This window comes from Haliaeetus albicilla, chromosome 27 (genome assembly GCF_947461875.1).
Source record: "Haliaeetus albicilla chromosome 27, bHalAlb1.1, whole genome shotgun sequence".
Taxonomy (NCBI): domain Eukaryota; kingdom Metazoa; phylum Chordata; class Aves; order Accipitriformes; family Accipitridae; genus Haliaeetus; species Haliaeetus albicilla.
Genome location: NC_091509.1, coordinates 17952074 through 17971117, shown reverse-complemented (window position 1 = coordinate 17971117; position 19044 = coordinate 17952074). Strand labels below are relative to the sequence as shown.

General features: G+C 40.0%; 1 protein-coding gene across 1 annotated transcript in view; it reads left to right on the top strand.

Annotated features, from left to right (window-relative positions):
• SPOCK1 (SPARC (osteonectin), cwcv and kazal like domains proteoglycan 1) overlaps positions 1-19044 on the top strand; it is a 325307-nt gene that overhangs the window by 292715 nt on the left and 13548 nt on the right. Inside the window, exon 7 of the mRNA XM_069773050.1 lies at positions 13936-14052. Within this exon, the coding sequence (XP_069629151.1) occupies positions 13936-14052 (117 nt within the window). The remainder of the gene's footprint in view (positions 1-13935; positions 14053-19044) is intronic.

Sequence of the window (19044 nt, the reverse complement as noted above, 5' to 3'; positions counted from 1 at the left end):
CCCAGCAGTGCAGGACTGCCTCTGTTAGCCAGAAGGAAATGATAAATGAAGAAAGATAAAGAAAGCAATCTTTGTTATTTAGTACAGGACATAATTGTTGTGTTTTACTTAGGCAGTTTTCAGAAACAAAATGGATAGTTTGGCATCACTGTTAAAATATTTATACCAGTTAGTGGCCTCAGCCCCCACAGATTACTCTGCAGAACACTGTTCAGTTAATGCCCATTACAAGTGCTGTGTACCTGCTCAAGTGTTTCTTTTCCAGATGAAAGATTATCACTAGAATCAAGGGAACCATTAAAGCTTCCTCAAATCAAATTATTCAGAATAATTGGCCTAATTGGTAACTTTATCCAGCTTCACATATAGGTTTTTATCATTAATTAATATTACTCATACATAGTTTTACATAGTTTTACTCATTTGGATTTACTCATCGAAATTTAACATCAATACTCTAAGCCATTCCCCAGATTACTTTTTAAAGAAGAGTTCATTATCAAATTCACTGAATCCTTTTGGGATGAAACTTATCAACCAAACTGCGATCCTCTGTTAGCCCCACAAAAATCAAACCACCCAATTCTGCCATTGGCTACCTTGTGGCCACATTGGCTAGCAGAGGATTGAGATTTGGGATGCTATCGTCCTGAAGGATAGTTGTGAGTATAGTATCTGACTCTTGCTATTAGAAAAGTAGAATTATACTGACTAAGTGTGTAGATTAGTGGATACAAGCTATGATCAGTCATAGCACACATAGTAGGAAATTATTTTTAATCTTTTGCAATGACACACACAAAACAGCTTGCTGGTTATTAGCTTACAAGAAAATAATGGGACTTCGTTCCTTTAATGTAATGACTGCTTTTTCTGAAAATGACAGGCATAGCAAATATTGTACTAAAGGCCTGTAAGCCTACAGATATTTTAGTGTCCTGCTTTTAATGTCCAAAAACTGGGGGGGGGGGGGGGGGGGAAGAGGGAGAATGGGAAAAGTACATTCCAGCTCTGCAGTGAATTAAAAAAATAGTAAAATTAAAAGGGCCAGAGTGTGAAAACATATCCTTGCATCTTTAAGGAGCCTCAAAGGAATAATGAAATCTGAAATGCACAAGGCTACTTTTGGAGGGAGGCTGAAAGATATATTCAAAAAGTTTTTTAGCATACTGCACCTGGAGAAATCAGACTCAACTTTTAGTTGCACCCAAGTAAATTCAGAACCTTGGAAAAGCAGAATCAGGCCCATAGTCTAATTTTAATAGTATGGTCTAAATATACTGAAATGTAGGGTGTGAACTGGACAGCCTGATAAATGAAAAAATCTAGACAAAATACCGGTTTAACTGAAGGATGAATTTCTGTAGATACCTCTGTACAGCGTAAGAGAAACCTGCCAGAAGCATGGCCTCGCTGTTCCCAAATAAAAAGCTGCCACTGGAAAGCTGCTGGTGTTTGCACAACATAAAATTTTATCTGGAGCTCCGAATCCTCAGTTCTGTAGGATGTCTTGCTGGACCTTCTACAAAATTTGTTAATCACGAACACTTGGAGAGCATTGATCCACGGCCGCTCTGATTAAATAATTATTCTGAAGACCACTTATGAGGGCTGACAGGTGATGGGTCTGAAAGAACCGCACTAGATCTACTTTCAAATGAGTGCCGCTGGCCCCCTCCCACAACATTGCTCTTTCCTTGCCCGTTCTTTCAGCAGGTACAGTTCCAGCTATTTAATTTTCTGCAGAATGAGTAAAGTTTAAATTAGATTCAGATTGTTTTCTCTTTGGCTTAAGCTGTCAGCAAGTAAACATCTAGGCCTGGGAAAGGGGGTCTACTTCCCAGCCAGCCTTTCCTCCTTTTCTCTGCTTTTTTACTCACAGACTTGTGCTTTGGGGAGATGATAATAATTGCTTCTACAAAAGCTTACAACTACCCTACAATACACCCTGTCAGCCTGGCCGCTTTCAAAGCTTTCTCAGCCACAGTTCCAAATCTGTCATTTTTTTAAAAAAAAAAAAAAAAACAAATTCCTTTCACACAAGCCATTTTTATCCTTTTCAGAATTGCTCAGCTTATGGTCTTCATAATACCACAGGATGGTTTTGATCTCACTTGCTGCCTTTTTTGGGGGGGGGGGATGTTAAATAATTTAATAGTGCAAATATTTTTAAAAAATCGGGACATTTTCAATAAATCATATCCCTGAATACACAAAACTCAATCCTCCCTCTAAAAGACTTTAAAAATACACAAATGCGCATGAAGGACTGAGAAAAGAATTGACATTTCTTTAAATGATTTTTCAAAATACGCATTAGTAGGGGATTTTCGCAACTCCATTCCATACTTTTTGAAGTTATTGATTCCTACAGTATCTAAGTGGCCAGGTGCTCATTAGTATGTTCATCTCATACTTTTCTTTATACTGTTAAATGAAGTTATGTAGCTATAGGAGGTACATGTCACAGTAGGTAAACAACAGACAGTGCATCTTTTGAGCCTTTTTTTATCTACAGCCTTCCCTGACACTCAGCTCGGCTTAGCTATCCTCTTTTTAATCCCAGAGAAATTTGCTTTGTGCTTTAGCAACACCCCAGCTCTTCAGTCCAGAAGCAGAGGCCATAATGGCTGAAACATCAGTGCCTACCTCAGCCAAAAAAACCAAAGCTTGCTAAAAATTAAGCCGCTCCACCACTTTGCCAGTGTAAATCCCAGCAAGTTCCTGAGCACCGGTTTTGTAAGGGAAGAGGTTCTTCCTCATTTCACACCCAGTGAAGGTCCCATCATTTGGGGAGTTTCCACAGTCCCTGTTGCTCACACCGCAGGAGGCAGTTGTCTCACCAGAAGCTTGTGAAGCACCTCCTTCACCTTCAAAGTCACCTCCAGGGAGAAGTGTATTTCTAAGTGCCTTCGTTAATGTGATGCATCTGAGCGTCGATGAACCAACCCAGACAAGTGTGTTTGCTGATGCACCAATTGCCGTTCATTCCTGTGAAGTTAATGGCACTGCACCGGTGTAAAACTGGTTCCAATAAAATCCTATTCAGATCTTAAATGCATTCAAATCTGATTCTCAAAATACGTTGCATTTCCTGACTAAAATTACTCCTTCACTTGAGTGTTTCATATTACCCTGAATGCTGCGTTATTATGCCGTATTCCCTGGCAGGATTTATGCATTTCTTGATTTTGCAAGGTGCAGTAGTGCAGAGATAGTTCTGATTTCCTTCCAGGGGATCTTTGCAATCCACTGGGGAGCTGTGTTGTCTCATTTGCACTTTCTTATTGAATTTCAATCAGTTTTCCCAACAATTTGCTGGAAGAATTCCTGTGGGACATCTTCAAATGCTTCTAGCTCCATGCTGTCCAACAACTCCTTATTTTCTCTTCTAGGGTTGTCTGTGTTTTCTCATTTAGGAATAATTCACCACATGACAACATTTTACATTAATGAAGCCCTGGTGGTATCGGATGTGATAACATTCAGTAGGGAACACAGAAAATAAGAACAGGGATATACACAGTATAAAATAAAAATCAGCTGATGTGCAAAAAAGTTAATGAGGGGGAAAAATAGTTTCTGCTAGCATATGCTGACTCACGAGTATCTCTCTCTCCATCCTGCTAAGGCATGGGCAAATTGGATTTATCTATCACTTTTCAAGGGTTCCTGAGGAAGCGAATAAAGATGGTGGACTCTGGTACAAATGAAGTGAATCTACTCAATTGCTTCCTCCTTTTTTTTGTATGATAGAGTACCAATTCCTAGCAAAAAGGAGTCTTTCTAATAAATTCCTGGGTCCCTCTTGCAGCTTTTAGGCAGTATCCTAAATCACAGCAGGGACCCTGAGAAGGATGTGGGGTAGTTCTTTTTCCTATGGGAAAGCAGATCAGTCATTGTGCTCACTGGCCCTCTGGAAATGCCCTGTGATATATAGGCTGCATAATAAGAGTGCTGCTTTTGCATTTCTGTACAATGTTCTGCAGTTAGTTTCTTCAGGTAGCAGCAGTGATCGTTACCGTAAGGATGGATAGCCCAAACTTTACCTCCAGAATAGGCATCTACCAGTCCAGTACACCCTGGCATTTAGATCTTGCTAGCCATAAAAATAATACCTTTTCTCATTAAAACAAACAAAAAAAACCAATAACCATCTGGGAGCTCATGAATTTTAGATTTGAACAAACTTACAGAGATGGAGTAGTGTCAGAAGAACAGAACTGTGTAAAAGAAGCAGTTTTATCCTATGAACTGCTCAAGAATTCATGCATTTTAAAAGAATGGTATCAAATAATAATGAATATCCCTGTTTACTATGACACTTTACAAAAATGATCTACTTGCATTGGGGTTTTTTTCCTAATTCAGTTTAGATCCATCTGTGATTGTACAAGGAACTGTAAAAATTGGAAGTCTTTTACATTTCATTTCATATATAGCCATATTTTCAACTTAGTTTTTGAGAAGCGTTGCATGTGCTTACGCTCTAACATTGGCATTCTGTGAAATCATCTTAGGTTTTTACTTTTTTCTCTACATACAATCTTTTAATTTAGATTCTTGGCTGTTGCTTTCCTGCTGTGATTGAACATAAATAGATCTGCCCATTTCTTCTCAAATACTGTCAAATTACTAATTTTACTACCTGAGTTTTGCTCGTTCAAGCTCAAGGCCATTTTCATTATGGAAGCTAGCAGCTGCCCTTATCATCAACAACTCAAGTTATTTCCAGCAATTGTAATTCAGAACATTTTTACTGAAGATCAGAATCTAAAATTTCTCTCTGTTCGGCTCTAGAAAGTGGAGCAAAACAACCTCCTGGATGTGGAAAAGTTCAGCAGGTTGTCTTAACACTTTCAGCTGTGGCTTTGGAAAGTCTGTAGGAAACAGTTCCATCTAAAGCTCAAGTGTACACACCATGGTAGCCTATACTGTTTGCCCAAAAATAACCATCTTTCAGTTCCCTCATTTTAAGCCCAGTGAGTTTTGTTTCTACTCTTATTCTTCCAGCTTTGCTTATTTATTATTTCAAATGCCTAAGAGTACTCTATCTGCTAAGCTGTTAGCAGCGAAGTCAGGTATTTGTGAAGACTTCCCATGGACTGTGAGCTGTGGGTCTGCTTTAAACACTGCTTTAAAATCAAACCAATGTTCAGTTTTTCTAAGAACTCGGCCCTCTTGCAAAGACTGGCCAGTGCTTGACGAGCCCCGACTACAGCTAACTGGAGTGCCTTCTCTGAGACTCAGCGCAGAAGACGCTGGGTGCATACGTACGTCTGCCGAGTCGAGGACGTCTGTTCAGAGTAGGCTCTGTAAAAATCAGAGAGGAAGGAAGGGAGGCAAGAGGAGAGATGATGACTTTACTAAGACTTTTTTCATCCAGAGCACAGCATGAACTTCTGGAAAAGTCCATTCAGTTAGACATTTTTATTTGCTCTGGTTTAGTTTTCAGTTGATACAACTCTCTCTATTCCTCCTTTCAGGTGATATGACAGAATTTGAATGAGAACATTAGGGTGAGCTGCCAAATGAATTTTGGGAGGCTAAGAACCATGCAGGAGATTACGTTTTAATTAGTACCTGACATGGCCAAAATGTCACGAGGGACGTTACTCCGACAAGCCTTCCTACCGAGTTCTGACAGACCCCCAGCATCATTACAGTTTGACTGTGTTTAAAGAAGCCTCTGGGCTTCTGAAGCACCTAGCAAAGATGAACTTTGCAGGGCTTTCACAATTAATGCAAGCACAAAAGGAGCTAGCGTTAAGTACTATGAAAGCAGATGTACGCTTTGCCTACAGCTTTAGAGAGTGAGCTTTGTAGCTCTAAATCTTTGTTTATACAGTTCTAGCTGAGCTTTGTGTTTTAAATGTACCATTTTAAGGAAGCTTGAGATCAAAGCCTATTTCGTCTTCCCAATAACTCAGCTGCTCCTGTAATCATCTCAAAGTCGGAACTGTAGGATCTTGGCATCTGCTGCTGTATTTATAAGACAAGGCAAAACAAGTGACAGAAGGATTAGAGGTGGTTATCAGCAAAGGTGTCAACCCTGTGGAAGAATAGCCAATGAATACCAAAAATGCAGTGCAACAAATACACCTGCATAGGACTTTGTCATGAAATGTTGGTGATTACAGGAGCAATTTTTAATGAAAGACCTTCATTTATCGAACCAGCAAAGCATGTTTAGAATGCAATACCTTTGCTTATAGTAATAGTAAACAGTCCCTTCCTTTCTACTTCATAAAATTATTGGCATAATACTTCATTTTTTATTGTTATAAGAAGTTGTCTGAAGCCTCAATGAAAAGATAAAATTAGAGCATTGCCCCTTCCAAACAAGAACGGTGAAATATTTGTGAAGGTAATTATTGCCAGAATTGCATCACCAAAATATCACAGATAAAACACCTGGAGTCATCTACAAGTCACATATACGTGTACGTGTTTATATGCATATGTGTGTAGTTGTATTTGAAGTAGAGGGTTAGCACAGCACTGAATTTATCTTGATGTTTACTTACAAATCAGCTCCTGCAGCAGCAGTTTTTAGAACACGCTTTGTATTCTGCATGACTGGGAGCAGACACACTCCCTGAAGCCTGAAAGCTGATACATTTTTTTTTTTACTTCAGTTTTAAAACCTATTGTGATAATCCACACACAATTATAGCAGGGTGAAATAAGTTGTTGACTTACCTACAAGAGAGAAAATGTAGTGACGTTTGTCAGAGGAAGCATGATTAAAATTGACATATTTTGTTTTTATGCGAAGAATAATATAAAAGTTAGTACAAAAGATGAGCATTATCTCCTGTCAACTTCCATGCTATGATACCTTTACACCAAACCTTTTTAGATAGTGTTATTACGGTGTTTTTAAATACGTGTTTTACCATATAACTTTGTCAGGCTAGTCTTCAAAAATACAAAAAGGAGACCTCTTTTTCCTTCTGAACTGTTGAAACTATGCCTGTCCTATTTGTAACTGGAAGAATATAATACCACTATTGGGCAATGTCATGTAGGTTTGTGCTATATCACATTTTAATCAAAACTAAATGGACTTGTCCTCCAGGCTCACAGGACAAATGACTGAACTGCTTGTTACAACTAATATGTCTTACAAATACAGCTGGCTTTCTGCTTGTGAGCCGAGCAGCGCTAGTTTCCATTGATTCATCCACTCCCTCTAGTTGCTCAGGGAACTCCAAGTCTGAAATTTCAGACTATGGATTGAGATGGACTCTCTTGCAACATTTGCCATTTCTTATTCACATTATGTGGCTGGTCACCTCACTCGCAACACGTTGGTTCTGCTCCATGGCAGGACATTTGCATCTTTTTAAGCAGGTGACTCAAAATTAGTGACGTGTTCCTAAGCTGAATTCTGTCATGGCAGATTTACTTCATGTGGAAAGGACACTAACCTCAGGAGCTAAATATGCGGGTTTTTAAAGATTCTACTTTATTTCTTTTTTTTTAAATTTCTCTGCATTTGCAGTTTACTTTCCTCTACAGTACAGAAACAGTTCAAACTAGTCCAGCTTTCAGGGAATCTTCACATGCTCCACTTTGGCATTCAGGGAATAGGGAATTTGCTCCTCAATCTCTACCTAAGAGACTATTTAGTATTGTATAACAATAACATGAACCCAAAGAACCAGTCTTTCCACGTGTAACTGGTAGTAATGTAGTAGTATTTGTAAGAATTATTATTACAATAATAACAGTAGTAATGTTAAGACAACAGATACATGCCAGGTAGGTGACAGAGAAGTCAAATGACATAAAACGTTACACACACTCTGTGAGTCTGGTTGCATAGCTTGCTTATTGTGAAATACAGGGTAATGTATCACTGTAACTTTTTTCTGGACAATATGGACTCCTTGCTTGTCACATAGTACCAGAACGTTACGGCAGCAAGTGAGACATTAATGCAGTAATGCAGTAATGTACTTCCTTAGTACTAAGTTTTGTTTAGAGTTAACTGCACTATGAGTTATAAGGCTTGTTTTGTTAGCAGCTGGAGATTTTACAATATTGTTTTGCCAGGCTGGAGTAAAAATGGGATGTGAGACAACATTCAATATTGATTTAATCTTATGCGTCTACAGGTAAGTTCAGTTTTAATGTTGATTTCTGGCACTGAGCACTTTTGAAAGTTCCCCCTGAAAGAGTGACATTAAATATTTTACTGTCGTGGTTTAACCCCAGCCGGCAGCTAAGCCCCACACAGCCGCTCGCTCACTCCTCCCCTCGGTGGGACTGGGAAGAGAATCAGAAGGGTAAAAGAAGTGAGAAAACTCATGGGTTGAGATAAAGACAGTTTAATAGGTAAAGCAAAAGCCACTTGCACAAGCCAAGCAAACCAAGGAATTCATTCCCCACTTCCCATGGGCAGGCAGGTGTTCAGCCATCTCCAGGAAAGCCGGGCTCCATCACGCCTAACAGTGACTTGGGAAGACAAATGCCCTAACTCTGAACGTCCCCCCTTCCTTCCTCTTCCCCCAGCTTTCTATGCTGAGCATGATGTCGTATGGTCTGGAATATCCCTTGGGTCAGTTGGGGTCAGCTGTCCCGGCTGTGTCCCCTCCCAACATCTCGTGCCCCCCCAGCCTGCTCGCTGGTGGGGTGAGAAGCAGAAGAGGCCTTGACTGTGTAAGCCCTGCTCAGCAGTGACTAAAACATCCCTGTGTTATCAACACTGTTTTCAGCACAAATCCAAAACACAGCCCCATACCAGCTACTATGAAGAAATTAACTCTATCCCAGCCAAAACCAGCACATATGCCATTAATTTTCACCACCAATGTATATAGATTAGTATCTGTAGAGCTGAAAAAGTCCATAATGGAAGGTTGCTTATAAAAACCTGAGCCTTTACAGCATGCTAATGGCTTTCCATGAGGTCAGATTAATGTTTTCTGCTTGGTGAAAATAGGTATTTAGCGACAGTGCTTTCAGTTTGTTAGGAATAAATAACTGCTGGATGAATTGCTTCACCCTTGGGAATAAATCTGCACTTTCAGTGCTTGCTATTAAATCACTTCTGCAGGATGATTCTTAACATCTGCAGATTCAGATCTGAGGATGTCAGTTGGATCCAGCAGCAGAGATCCTCATCCTGCGTTCACGTTGCCGTGACGCAGGGAAGCGACGGATTCTGCCGCTGCTCGTGGTCCCACTGCCACGTCAGACGCAGGGCACTGTGCACTGTGATCAAGTTGGCGAGCTGGATGTTAACCAGCCTGCCTTGCCATCCCCGTTTGTAACAGCAGCAATACCAACCTGCTGCAGGCAGGGAAGCTGTGGGCTATGAACGGACGTCACTGAAGCGCATCGGCAGTGAAGGATCCGGGAATTAATGTTATGTGGGGACCTGGCATCAGAGGGCTGCTAAGGCAGAACTTTTGGTGACATCAATAAAATAACAAGGATAAAGTCTTTTGGGTTTTCCCTTTTTAAAAGGTGTAGGAAATGAATTGAAGCCAGATTCTCTTATCTTGAAGAAAATACACACAGAAGTAAAAATGCATATTTGCATGTGTTTGCACTTGTGTCTTTTTCAGAGCACTAGAGTTTTAAATGACTGTTGACAGTTGACTGGACAGATTTCAGTTGCTAGAGAGGGGCTATAGAGAGGTTCCTCCCTTGGTGTGTCTCTTTATCGCAGATTTTTTAATCAGTGCTTCAAGTCATGTTAATATCCATATTGTTTGCAACCTAGGTATTCTCTCCTTATAGATCTTCAAGTAGCAAGAGACCCATTATCACATCTATTCCTCCTACAGCTCTATTCTTCTCATCTGAGAAATGTTACTTGAAACTTCTATTAATAGTAAAGAGGTACATTTGCACTGTATTTCTCATGAAGAGGGTTCTTAAAAATGCTTTATAACTTATACTAATGCAAATTTATATATGAGGATCTTAGATCTGGGGTTCCTCAGAGCTATGCTTCCTAATTGTTTGATATGTAACTAATGGGCTCTACCACAAGAAATAAATCATTAAGTGCTCTGGTTCCTGGACACCCAGCTGGAGGCTGAGCCTGACTTTGTGTGCATTAGACTCATGCCCCCTGAATGTCAATCCACTCTGAAGTGTCTAAAATAACATGTCCCAAACCAAACAAATTCAGAATTATTAGGAACATCTGAAAATGTTCAAATAAAATAAATAAAATAGAATGCAGTTTCATTAGGTAGAGAGACAGAATCTTTTTAACCACACATAGTAGCATTAAAATACAATTTAATACAAGAAATGTAAAATAGTACTTCCTCTATTTTAATGTTCAGTAGAAAGTAAGATTGAGAGCATGAAACACTTGAATAGAAATTTAACTGAACTTTGCATTAAATTTTTGAAGTCTCATGAAGAAATTTATTATTCACTACATATTAACAGCACAGTTGGTTCCTGTTTTACTCATGAAACAGCAGTTATTCTTGTGAAGAAAGACTGCAGTCCTAAGAGAGAACCTCAACATAATATTCACTGTTGAATTATCCTGAAGCAACATACTTAAGGAATATCTCAGTTATTCACAAAAAAATGTGAATTTCTCCAGAATGCAGAAAACTCCAGTTCTGGGCTTGCTGTCAAGTTGTGCGTCGGACCAAATTCCAAAGGAAATCTGCAGGGTTTGTGGCATTTTGCACACTTGTTGGTGAAAACAGGAGAACGCGTCCTCCAGAGCCCGCTGTTAAAGACTGCCCTCGGAGCGAGTGAATGAGGCAGTCTTCGAGGAAGCTACAGCATAGAAGAGGCTGAAAGCCTATTCTTGCTCCATCAAAATCAAGAGAAATATTGTTAGGGAATGACAGGAGGATACAGGGGTCCTGTGTCTGTTTGAGCAGCCGTAGGGTATAACCGAGCTGAGGTAGGTCATGGATTGCAGCACTTGGGGAACGGCAGAGAACTGGTGTAAGCAGGAGTGTACATGTGCGTGGTAAAAGCTGGTTCTTGACATGGTTAGCATTACAGACAAGCAAAAAAAAAAAAAAAAAACCACTTCACTGTGAATGGCATTTTACAAATCCTGACATGTTTGATTGGCTGGACTAGACAGAAAAATCGTTTCAAGTCTGATTTACCATTAATTAATCTACTTCTGTTCCACCTACACTGTGCATTCAATCCTGTTTTCTATTGCAATTTAAAAGCATGGATTCAAATTACCTCAGTCAATGCAGTTTAAACCAAATGACCACTTTGTGAAATTTATTTCAGAGACATTAGTTTTCAGTGGGAAGGCCATTCTGCATGGTGCTGAGGCAGGGAGAGGAGGCGAGCGTGCTCCAAGCTCCCGCCTGGCACTCTGCACTGGCAGGATGGCATTGCGAGTTTGAGAGCAAATACAGCATCCCTCAGAGCATTTGACTTACCTTAGGTTTCTGTGGTGTCTAGAGTTGTCTTTGTATTTGGAAGTACACAAATCTGAATAAGGAAAACAGCCCTAGAGGGTATTTTCTTTAATTTTTTTTTTCCCCTGTGACTTGTTGACTGAAAGTCCGTGAAGCTCAGTATACCTATACAGAAGGCACGATGAGGGTGTCAGGATGGCACAGGAATGGCTATTTGTAGTCCAGAGTTCCAGCCTTGACTTCCTAAAGATGTCGTGTGCCACAATAAATATTTAATAAGTATCAGGTTTTCACAATAAAACTACGTTACTTGTTTCTCGATCAACTGAATCCTCTTTTTTTTCACCCACTTGATATAATTGGTAGTCAAAGCTGTGTTTATATGTGCAGTTTTGACTGGAGATACATTTGTGAAATACTCTGAACATATGGATAACCTGTCATATATGAGGTATGGGCTAAACAACACTTACTTGTTATGCATTATATTTCTCTTTTTTGCCTTTGCAAAACTGACTTTCAAAGAACGAGACGGCTACTTGGCAGAAGGAAAGAAAAGATACTGCCTGCTTTTAATTCTGAAAGATGATACAATTATCAGTACGCTCCTTCTCAGAAAACATTTGTGAAGACAGGTTATTGAAAAGAAGGCTGTTATGGTCTCTCATGTTGCTGTAGTTGCCTAATAATATTTTGGCAAAAATTATGTCTGATGAAAATCAGCTGATGGCAATTCAACAGGGGATGCAGAAAGAGCATCTCGATCCCATGTAAAAGCAGTATCTCCATCACTTCTAACATGTATTTAGGTGCCCAGCTCCGCTTGAAATTAGTACACGATGGAAATTTCCTTATGGATCTAAATTCACAAAATAAGAAATCATTCGTGCCTGTCTAGAGCTAGTTCATTCCTGAATATTTATTACCTATAAAATTAGTTTTCTTCCTACCCCCTCACTCCTTCAGGCAACATCTCCTGATGGGGGCTTGTTACAGGCAGGATGATAGAATTTGTTCTGGTATTATTTCTGTTGTGATTTTTCTCTGATAAAAGACTTTGTGAGTAACAGCCAAGGAACAACAGTGGCATGAGATGTTCCTTATAAAAAAGATGGCATGGTGGGCTCAAAAATCCTATCACTCTATGGATTTTGTCTTAGCTTGCAAAGATAGGATAGTTTACAGTGAGTAAATATAATGTTAATTTAATTGAGAAAATAAGCTTTTTCAGTAATGTAAGCCACTTTAAGGTTAATATTGTATTGTCTTCCATTTATATGACGTTAATTGTTTTTTTCTTTAAGACCTGATTTTTCCTTACCTGGACTCAGCCTTAGTAGGATAGTGACCTTCATATTTTTATCTTTAATAGGAAAATATATCAAATTCTTTCAGCATTACAGAAAAATGGGAAAATCTTTCTTTTTCACACACACACCCCCCGCAAATGCTAAAAAATTTTCCACTTAGAAAAAGCTATAATGTCCTATTTTTAACTTCAGAGTTATGTCTGACCCCAAAAACCCCTGTGAGAACAAACAAATACTCACCAGAGCCATGAGGTATCGGCAAGTTCATTGCAGTCATTGGAGCAGTGAGTTTAGCTTGGGAAGACAAGCTGTGGGACTCAATTGTTCTTCAATAAGGTGGAAGGAGGAAAATTATAATGTGCAGTGAATTGGAGAAGACATATTGTGGCTTGCCCTGTGAAGGATGTCTGCCTCTGTGGCATAAAATCTTGCTCTGTATTCCAAGAAATGTCATTTAAAATGTAGAATGAGTGCACAGCAGGAATAATAAAATTGTCTGAGCATGTGAATTTTAAGCACTAAACATGATGCAGAAACAAGAATATTTTTTCTGACAGAGACTGGTGACTAATGCAGCTTTCTTCCTTAAAAATATTTGCTTCCGCTGGACATTAATCTCTTGGCAGAAATTTCTGGAAAAATTAGATATTTCTCAGTAAAAATTTAGAAAAAAAGAAATGTTTTACCTAGCTAACAAAATGGAATTGACAACCTTCAGAGGTGGCAAAGTCTCATTTGCAGTAGAACTAGAGCAACATAATGATTTTCTTTTTTATGTATATAAATAAGTATATATATATCCTATTACTGTGATAATAGCCTTATACTAAGCCAAATGTGGTTATAAATTATTCCTAGCATCTTGTTCGAGTAGTATGTCTAGGCAAGTATGTCCCTCCTCCCCATCTGTTTCACTGATATTTTTCTCTGAAATCCTAAAAGGTGAAAACATTTAAGTGAAGTAGTCACGTAGCTCTGATTGAGAACCTGCAGGTAGCTCTGTGTGTCACTTCTTCCATCACAAATCATGTCAGCTACCGAGGAAGTACCTGAGTACAACTTTTAATTCATAATGGCTTACATTTTCTTTTTAACTTGCATCCTTTTCCATAACCTTCTCTTCTACTTCAGAGCTCTTAATGAGAAGGACTTTACAACCATAAACAATATTTTTTCTAACAGACTATCAGGAGAAAGGTTTTTTGTTGGTGCTCTTGACTCAGTCCAGTGCTTTGTTCTTTTTCTAGCTTGCACAGACAAAGAACTGAGGAATCTCGCTTCGCGACTAAAAGACTGGTTTGGTGCTCTTCACGAGGACGCAAATCGTGTCATCAAACCAACAAGCTCGGAGACGGCACAAGGCAGTAAGAAAACACCTTACCCATTGAATATTGAGTGTTGTAGGCAGCTTCCCGGCCTGAGAAAGCATTGAGCTGAGCACAGCTGTTAGTGCTACAACCTCACGTCAAGCCGGTGCCAGCAAGTAAGCGGGTACGCAGGAGGCCTGATCCTGCAGATAAACAGCTGCACCATTTGCTGAAGGAGCTGCAGTCGTTCTGTACTCTCTCTGGCCCAAACTGCTCTAAAAACTGGCAGTCAGAGACAGAGAGACCTTTACAAGTTAATCCGGCAAGTAACTGTGTCCAAAGGTCACGGAGGTCGCATCTATACTAATAAATAAAACTGCTCAGGGACTTTTCTCAAGCTCTGAGGTTAACTAGCATGACATAGTTCACGTCTGTACAGTTAAATTCCATGACCTTCCAAATCCGGGTGGCTGCATCCAGATCACTTCCTGGGGATGGACCGTGGCATATGCTTACCCCACAGTTTATGGGCAAGCATTTTCTGACCCAGTGTCAGTGGCATGAGACAAAAACATGGCATACAAGCATAGGGAAAATTATGCCAATGTTGGAAAAGACTCACTTCAAATATTTTTTCCAATTTCCTGCTAACACCTTATATAAGAGCATGAATAATAAAAACATCCCCATCGCAGCCACAGAGCTGGAATAGTTAAATGGTGTGGAAAGCTGAAATCTATTGTGTCCCACGTATTTAATAACACCATCTTTGCTTCCTTTGATGCTTTTTTTTTTTATTAAGAAAGGAAGAAAGTGAACAGTTTAGAGGACATTTACTCTCTGTAGGTTAAGCCAACATGACTGATTTTGATGTCATTTACCCACCTGGGAGGGGAAAGATTCAGTTAACAGCGTCAAAAGAGGTCATGTTCATCAGAGAGCAAATGCGAATTTATTTTCTGTAAGGACTCATTAATCCTTTTAAGTAGTATGTCCCAAAACACGTGGGCCCTTGGGTTGCAAAGTAGGATGCACAAGTTTTATCTAGGTGTGTGACTGACCTTCACTTCACTGCCCTGATTCTCTGGTACAAGCTGACTAAAGCCAGGGTCCACACACACAGAATCTAAAGGGTTCAGTCAACCGCTCCCTTTTGTGGCTCTTTTGACCCAAGATCCTGGTTTCCCTGTAGTGTGAGACTGGAGAAGCTAAAGGTGCAGTACAGCAGACCTAGCACATCAGGATGGGCATTTGCTGTTGGTCCGTGTCTCCACAGCCACTCTTCTTTTGGGCTACTTCTGAGCTTGTGTAGCAATACATCGCCTCTTCCTAAAGAGACAGAATATACCACAGGCTATATTGCTCAAAACTGTAGTCAAACCTCATTAATGCCAAGTAATTGTATCTTAAAACTATGTGGTGAAACAAGTCATGTTCTGTGTAAAAGATCTTTTTCATATGTCCCTTACTTTGCATAGTATTTACAACGAAGTCAGTATCTTTAAAACCATATGTCCTACTTACTTATTTCTTAAACGGTACTCCAAAAAAGGGTATTATCATGCAGAGGATGCCAAAACGTAGTGCAAAAAGAGAACTGGATGTACAGATAATCGTGCCTTCAAGTTGGGAATTCATTTCAGACCCCACGACAGAAAGCGCCAGACTTAAAACTGTCAGAAGTCCTTTACACCCAGAACCACATGAAATCTCATTCTATCAGATTGTCGAAAGGATGTTTTTCATGCAGATGACCTGTGAGCTGCTCATGAGGACCTTACCAAAGGCCAAAGACTAAATTCATTCCTTAAGGTGTTGGGTCTTTTTTTTTGCTGAAGCAATTTCAGTGAGAAAAACATTCCTAGTAATTCTGCAGTGTTTGCTCTGATTCACAGAGGAGCTGTTATCTTTTTTTAGTTTAGTTTGATTCCTGGCAGCTTTTATATGAAAGGCTGCCTTGATGATCTTAAACACTTGATCTCACAATGTTCATTTTTAGACTGTTGACTTAGTTTGGCACCTTTTTATTTTCTTATAGGTCAGTTTAAAAAAAAAAAAAAGAGAGAGAAACTTTATGAGTTAAGAAGCCTAAATTGTTTTTGAATGCCACAAAACTTGGGCTTGTTTTTAAGAGTTTGCAACAGTATTCATGAATTAATCTGCATGTGCCAAATTCTGTAGCTCCAATTCTCTCTGGTAGCACTGAAAATAGGAACAGAGTAAGGACAGCAGTATTTGGCTTCCTCCAACTTCAAACATTTGTGAAAATGAAAGACATCTTAAACAGGGCTCAGAATTCAAAGCAAAGTTCACATACCCAAGCTGAAAAAAAGAATTTGTGTGAATCCTGGCAAACAGGACACACGCAGCTCTGGAAATACGCTCTGATGTACACATTGCCCTTTTTTTATTGCTCTGCATGTGTTGCCCTCCTCACCAGGCTGATCACTTCATTAAACTGAACTGGTTTGGTTATGCCTGTAGAGTCTTAAAAGGCATGCACATCCTCAAAGTAATCCATTTTGGGTATGCCCCTGTGGCGGTAAAAGGAACAGATGGTGGGATGCGATGACTACGATGCCTCGGACACATCAGCTGTCTAGAGAAGGTGTTCCAGCAGAGATTTCTTTATGCTACATTAAATTTTCAAGATGTTACTGTGAGTGTAAATAAGCTTTTTGAGTGTATTAAGTTCACCCCCAGGTGAAGAAAAAAGTACACTACTTTTTTTTTTTTTTTTAACTCTCTTGAAAGGAAAAGGATGAGGGCAAGTCAGTGTGTTTGAAATCTCAAACGCTCATTCAATGAGCTATCTGCCAGATCCCAGAAAAGCACCATACGCCAGGAACTTTGTCTTCTGCAGGCTTTGTACAATTGAAATCTCCTCAATAAATAATATAAGCAATTCAGGGACATGCTTTGACATAAGGAAATAATAAAACTAATTAGGTAGTAAGATCAGATTCAAATTGCTCCTGAGCCCGTTGATAATTCATAGCATTCCCATATTGTATCTAGATAGTCTCGTTGGTTGGAGTGGGAGTTGTTTTTCTTTTACTAGAGATCTATGCAATATAAAGGATTTTTTTCTGGGGAACATTTCTTCTCCTCCTTCCTTTATTTTAAGTGAGGGGGGAAATTAGGTTAATTATTCCCCTGTTCATTTAATTGTAGTACACTTTAATAAAATAAAACTGGCTCATGTAAGTCAACTCTTGAAGGGGGGAAATAATTTTACGTGCCAGAAGGTGTGTTTATTTTTAATTAGGATTTTCACTTAAAGGCTTTTTTTAATTTAATTCCATTTTAATTCAGAGGAGGTGGAGCGTTTTACGTAGTAATGGGATATGAGACTTTTACATGTAGGTCACCAGTTTAATTTCCTTCCAGATCTGTAGTGAATGAAAGTTGTTAGGACGCTGAGCAGCTGTCAGTCAGAACGAGAAACATGATGGTCTCAATCCAGGTCCTTGCGAGCAGGTGTCCAAATGAGAGCAACCACCACCACAACTGACATTAATTGGCATCTGTGTTGGCAGCCTCTGCCAAGGAGCCAAGAGCAGGAGGGATACGGAGCCTGCACCGTTCTCTTGCTTCTCACCATAGGCACTGCAGCGCCCAGCTGATGCACAGAAAGATGCAGAAACGTTCTCACTGAGGTTACTGTTATTCCAGGTCTGTTGTGCTAGAAGTTCAGCCTATTAACCAAGCACTTAATTCATTACACAATTACAGTGTGTGGTCTATTTCAGCCAGCATATTGCATCATATTTATAAGCAAGTATATCAAAAGACTCTGAAATGGAGTTATTTCATTCAACATCGCTTGGCCTCACCAAGTTGATGGGAGCACAGTGACCTCCCAGTGAAGGTAAGTGAGCTCCGAGAACCATTTTGCACCAGCTGCCCCAGTTACACAGTAAGTCAGAGCCTGCGTTGCACACTAGGGGCACACTTTGCTTTCATTCCTGTTGCTGGGTGCCGAGAGCATCCAAGATCGCTGGTTTTGGACTGCAGATGCAATGTTGTAAAAGGTGATTTACGGACAGTAGCTTTTACCAGGAGACAATACGAGGCAGAGGTAGATACTACTATTCACCTTCAACCACATATTGAGCACCAACTAAAGAATTAACATTTTCACTGATAATAACCATCTAGCTAAGGGCTTTCCATCACACCTACCGCTGTAATATTTAGACTTCCAGACCAGACTGTCTAATAATCCAGCACTGACTGCTTAATAGTACAGCCTCTTAATAAACCTAATTTGGAACTCTGGTCACAACAGTGAAAGCTCCCTTGTTTATAAGAACTTACAATCAAAAACTCTTCAACTAATGTAATTAACTGTCTTTGTAAGTGACCTTTCATGATCATATCTTGCATCCAAGCCCTGGCAGTATGTCACAGAGCAGCTTCCTATTCACATCAGTCACTACCTTGTGATCTGCTCAGACAGATCCGTACTGAGGGCACACTGCTGTTGTATCCCTGAATGCATGTTGTACACACAGATAAAGACTTCCCAGCAGGGCCAAAAACAAGACTCAGAAATAACCCACAGTGGCAAAGTTCATGCCAGGATCTCCTCTTCCCTGTGTTGATCCTTGCCAGTTAGGAGGTGACCTTTAGAGACCCACAGGGCTGAGCAACACGTACTGTACTCAACTGGTTGTACAACAGACCTTGTAGTTATTCACCTTGGCAGCAGTAAGTGCCACAACAGGGGGTAAAAACCATCACCAGAGAGGGGATCTGTGCAGCAAAAGAGCAGCCGACGGAACCCAGCTGCTTTTCCCCTGGAAGCTGTTAAACTGGGATAGCTGAAGCATATCCTGATCCCAGCTCCGCCATGCAATTGAATGATCCACGCCTGCCCGTTTGACTACTTTTAACTTGCCCCGTGGTGGGGAATCAGGCACAGCATATACCCGCACAAGGCAGGACTGTGTGCCCTGCTCCTCGGTGCTTTGTAAAGGCGAAGTCAAGGATTCTTAAATCCTTTCACTCAACAAGAGATTGCGCGGTGACCAAATCCTGCTTGCC